The sequence below is a fragment of the Bactrocera neohumeralis genome, chromosome 2 (assembly GCF_024586455.1).
Source record: "Bactrocera neohumeralis isolate Rockhampton chromosome 2, APGP_CSIRO_Bneo_wtdbg2-racon-allhic-juicebox.fasta_v2, whole genome shotgun sequence".
In the NCBI taxonomy this organism is placed as follows: Eukaryota; Metazoa; Arthropoda; class Insecta; order Diptera; family Tephritidae; genus Bactrocera; species Bactrocera neohumeralis.
In genome coordinates this window covers 55,088,360-55,093,847 of record NC_065919.1, presented here as the reverse complement: position 1 = coordinate 55,093,847, position 5,488 = coordinate 55,088,360, and the positions used below count along the sequence as shown (strand labels likewise).

At 45.3% G+C, this 5,488-nt stretch overlaps 1 protein-coding gene across 1 annotated transcript; it reads right to left on the bottom strand.

The window, feature by feature from the left end:
• Window positions 1–1,240: 1,240 nt before the first annotated feature.
• Window positions 1,241–4,563, bottom strand: LOC126751670 (uncharacterized). Its single transcript, XM_050462124.1, has one exon. The coding sequence runs from the start codon at window positions 4,363–4,365 to the stop codon at window positions 1,687–1,689; it is 2,679 nt and encodes an 892-aa protein (XP_050318081.1). The 5' UTR covers window positions 4,366–4,563; the 3' UTR covers window positions 1,241–1,686.
• Between the last annotated feature and the right edge of the window lie 925 nt (window positions 4,564–5,488).

The following is a 5,488-nucleotide window of genomic DNA, read 5'->3' as shown; positions in this document are numbered from 1 at the left end:
TCCTACAAGCCCTTATGCTGCATTGTTTGCTATGCTCACAACCAACGCGCAGCAAAGAAATAAATATGATTTCCCTATCCACCACAAAACCGATTAAACCGCTCTTCAACGTAACGTTTCAAACGTTTTGGAGAAATAGTTCCTTAGTTCTGAATAATCGTATTTCATGGGTTGATCTCGTTAAGTTCTGGTAAGCCGGCCAAGATCTCCTTATCTGCTTGACTGCTATCAACATTTTTTCAAATCAAAGCTTAGTTCATATTGAAGGTAATCTCATGACCCCGAACTTCGGCTGATTTTTCACAAGACTATGAATAATTCAACTTGTACACCAAAATACGCCTATCGATGTGAAACCCGGAAGTTTTAAGAATGGATCAAAAAGACAGTCGCATATTGACAAATCGCTTAGAGTCAGTCACAAATTTATTGAGCCAGCTTATATATATTGCAGCCAAGAGAAAGTATCTAGATGTCTTTGTTTGTCTCATTTTCTTCCCTGCAACCAATAACAGTGTCCATTTAGTGTGTCCAAGTGGCTTTGCTAAAGAATCGCCTTGAAACTGTCGAGTATATAGCAAATCCTGTCCCAGCCGACGCTAGAACCGCTTTTACGGTTGTTGAACAGTCTTTTACTTGAAGATTTGATCTCTGATAGTTGCGATGTCCACCAAAGAGGTTCCCTTTGGCTTTTAGAGTTTTTAGGTCATGAGCTTTCAGGAGCGGTTCTGCACGAAGCACGCTGAGAGCACTAAATCGCAAACTGGCGCGACTGGAAGAGCTGATCGAAGCTTCCTACAGTAATGAGCCCAATCCGTGTTTCTAAAAGGCTTACCAGCTACAAGCAGTCCATCCAAATTGAAGCTGGTATACCTCTGATCGGAGAATGAGTGATAATTAAGAACTCTCAATTCTGAGATGCTTAGCTAGCAACCAAGAGAACTCATTGTTCTTATAATTTGTTGGTATAAATTTCTCGGGTTTCTGATTACGGACAGCTAAATCGTTTACAATCTGAGGGATTGTACTACATTAACCCATAAATTGGAAAACCCGAAATTAAATCACAACATCGATATGATGAGTTATAGTTCGAAAGGCACCCATTTTCGAGACGGCCTAAAACTTACAAGCAACAATTTATAGCGTTTTATGTATAAGAAATCAAAGCTACAAGTATGAGGGCTTTGTCGAAAGTATTTCGGGTCCAGTTTTTGGTCAAAAAAATATACCAAAAAACTTTTGATAAAAGTTAGGTTTTATTTTGTTAATATTTATACTTAAACTTATCTCATAAAATATTGAAAATATTAAATAATGAAATGTACAATATGAAAGGGCAAGAAAGGAAGTGGATCGGGGTGTTTGTGTCTTTCGGTAGTTTCGTTTGAGTTCTTTTTTTCCGTCGGCATACTTAAAAAGTGTAATTAGACGAACTTACAAAGTATACAGAAAGTAAGTGTATATGGATTTTGCAAATAATTGCTTAAGTGCTTAAATTTTTTTAAAAAATTAATGCTTTTGAGTAAGCCAGCTATATAAAAAGTAGTGTGAGAATATACATACATGTAACATAAAATTGACAGACCATTTGAAAATTACAAAGCTGGTGCTGTTAAGTTAACGAAATAACAATGAAATCCTGTAATTAAGCTCGCTTAGAATATTAGATTATATCGGACTACCTCAACCCAAATGTTCCGTATGCGCATAATGAACGGGGGGCAGCGGGTGCGACTCCAAATGTGACTGCTGCTGCAAATGGTATTGACCCAAAGAGATCGGATATGAGCTCGAATGTGGCTGATATGTGGTATAGCTGTGAGGTCGACGCGGCACTTTGTGCACGATGGTCTTCACTATGGGTACCTTAACGGGATAAGGATAGTAAACTGGCTTTGCCACTTGCTTTTCAACCATGTAGGGGACGCGTCGCTCCACAATGAAAGGTACGGGACGTTCCACAGGAAACGGTTTCACCTTCTCTATCGGGATGCGCACCTCCTGCACCTTGGGCACGGCAACAGTTTTGGCAACGGGCACGCGTATGGCGTAGGGCCGTGGTACGGCTGTGATAATGGGCTGTGGGATGTGTATGGGAACACTTTGATTGTACGGCACGTGAACGCGTTCGTAATCGATGGCGGGAATATGCTTGGTCACCTCCACGTGACGTGCGAGTGGTATGCCGGCCAGAGCGGCGGTGCTAGCTGGCGTATGCCGTTCCGAAGTTGTGATGGGTGGCAGTGTGTATTGTTGCACTAAAGCGCCGCTGTGTGGGCGGTATAGCCTGACTTGTGGATGGTTGATGGCTGCGAGGTAATGTTGCTGCTGGTCACGGCGATTGGTCTCGTCCACGTCCTCGTTGTCGTTGTCAACGCTGTTGTTGCTGTGCGCATTGTGTGCATTGCTGTCGTCGATATTGTTAGGCGTGTCATCAATTTCGTTTGCGCTGTCATCGATGAGCTGTGACACATGCGTTGGGTAGATGCGCGCATAGGAATATTGTGTGGGTTCGCCGCTGATATCCGCAAAGTTTTCGCTGATGCTTCTTTTGTCATTCGCCAGTCGACTGTGCAACGTGAGTGTGTCGCCATTTGTATTGGCATGACTGCTGCCTTTCACCACACCATCAGCAGTCACAAGCGATTGCTCCGGTGTTGGTAGCGCGCTTCGACTGCCAGCGTTGCCAATCACCTGCAGCGACGTGGCATCACGCCTTTGCTGACGGCGACGACGCGTGGATAGCGAGAGTGGGTTGTGCGGCCGCGCCACTTTCGAAAGCGCTGTTGCAATCCGTTGTCGTTGACGTGGCAAGTGCTGATGCAGCGAGAAATGCATCAGTTCGGGAAATTTGCGTAGCTGATGTGACAGCTGCAATTGTTGTTGTTGTGAGAGTTGTTGCTGCTTGAATAGTTGTTGTTGCTGTTGTTTCGTTTGCTTCTGTAGTTGTTGTTGGTAGTGCGCCTGCAAGCGCTGTTGCTCTTGATATTGTTGCTGCGCTTGCTCTTGTCGCTGTTGTTGCTGTTGTTGTGGCTGCTGCTCCGACTCCTGCACCAGTTGCGGTTGTTTGGCAAAGTAATGCAATTTTTGCCTGTCATTTGCATAATTTTCGATATTCGCGCCTTTTTTAAATTGCTGCAACATCGCATTGTTGTCATCGGCGCTGTCGAGTAGCATCAATGGCCGTAATTGTGTTCGCGCCTCCTCCTGTCGCACTCCATCCGCCTTTGCGGGCTGTTCATTTTGTTGCGCCGGCTCTTCTCCGCGTGTACGCCGCTTCAGCTCCTGCTCCGCCTGCTGGCTGTGGTAATTGGAAAATTGTCCAATCTGGTAAGTGGGCATAAAATAATTTTCATAACTCGGCAAATGATTCTCGAAATATGCGCCCTGATTGGCACTTTCGGTATCAACAGCCGCCGCCGCCGCCGCATAATGCGCCTCTTTGCTGCCCACACCGGGCGTTGTCAGTGCTCGCTGCAAGTGCTGCGCATATTCGCTCATATCATATTTGTACATGCCATACACATCAGCCGCGCCCATATGCGCACCGCCCTCAGCTACTGTTACAACAGCTTGATCTGCACTATTACCACTACCATCACCATTACCGTTATTGTCACCGTTACCGGCACTCTGGTAATTAGCTCCATTGAATTCGTAATCAATTTTGCCTTTGGGCGTCGCATACTCATATGCGTAGGCAGCGCCAGCGCTATTGTCACTCACACTGCGCGCCGCATTGCTGGTGACGCGCGCACTGTTTGTTGAAAAGTCAACGCCTGCATGTGCGTGCCCTACCGCCGCCGCCGCGGTATCGGCGCTCGCGCTTTCAGCATAATGTTGCCCGGCAGCAGTCATTGTAGTTGGCACAAATCCAGCTGCTGTCATTGCTGACTCAACTGTTGGCTGGCCGCTGGCAGCTGGCAAGTGCCATTGTGCCATGTGGTCGCGTAAAATCACCGTTGCCGCATCGATTTTATCACTGCCACCGGTGTCGGTGTTTTCAAAATAATTTCGATAAATCGGCTCTGCGGCAGCCAAATTCGCATTGCCTACATCGGCCGTTAGCGCTGCATAATAGCGCGGCAATTGTTGAGCGTAATCATTTGTTGTTGTTTTCGCCATTGGCAATGCGGCTGCGTTCATGGCCGCCGTCACTACAGCCGCTGCCGCTGTCGCTGCGTCCTCATAGTTACGATTTTGCTGATAATTAGTTGCTGCATTGGTCACGGCGCCACCGTTTGCTGGCGTTACCGTTATTGCTGCCGCATTGCGTGTTTGCAGTGGTAATAGTGTGCAACAAATTCCGATTAGCAGCCACCTGCAGCGTTTGCCGCGCCACAATTTACTGCGTGCACTCATTTGGTTTGTTGTTTGGCGTGTGATTTTTTCAATTCACCGAATTTGCCACTCGATTTCAATTATATCCTTTGGCTTTGCGCAAAATACTCGGAATCCGGTGTCACGCGCCGCCTGTTGTGATGTGGTATTTCGTTGGTATCGTCCTGCGTGTTATGCGCGCAACCGTCAACTAACGAAATTCCGTTGCGCCCTGCGGAGTTTTGTGTGGCATGTGACAAAGTGCATTTGGCAACAATGCCTTTTATACGAAATTTTCGATTTTGCCATTCACATTGTTTTATATTGAATTTCACAACAATATCCATTTTAGCATTTGTTCATATGCGTGTGTTTTAACATTTCAAAATCGAGAGTCTTGCGCAAACTATCACTCACATTTCTCACATTTACCTTTGCGGTTTTACGCTGTTCCGTTGTACAAGCTGTTGTAACTTAAAACCATTTCCAGAAGTGCCTGCATTTAACGGGTTATCCATTTCGAGGTTTCCACCTTTTCTTAAAGAAAATACGTAGAAACTTAAAATTTAATAAAGAATGTGTATTACCATTTGAAATTTTGCTTATTTACATACTCATTGAGCCACAAATGGGCCTCATCGCTAAACAAAATTTCCCTCGAAGACGTGGTATCTTCTTGGAACTTTTCAAGAGCTCATAGAGCGAAGCGATGTCGCTTGGAAAGGTCAAGCGACTTCAGTTCTTGCATAAGCTGTAAGCTTTCAATTAAGATCTCGACCCAAAATGCGCCAAGTCATTGTAGACATCGGTCCGAGTTACTTCGAACGACGCCGAATCGACTCTCTGCGGTCTTCGTGTACACTCTCAGCTTCGGCTCTCACTGGACGTGGTCTATTCGGTCGTATATTATACGATAATGAAATCTGGGTCTCAAGATGGGTGCTGGTGTTGTGAATAGTATGCTCAGTGGGCGGCTGATGTTGACCATAAGTTGAATGAATCGATCAAAACACATCATATACAGAACGTGAATTTTCGCAATAAAGTGGAACGATTCGTAAACGTAGTTGTTGTATTGCCAAACAATTCTAAACAAAAATAACATGACAGCTTGACACGATCCACACGTTTTCTGTCAAAAAAGGGCAATTGAAAAAAGTACCCC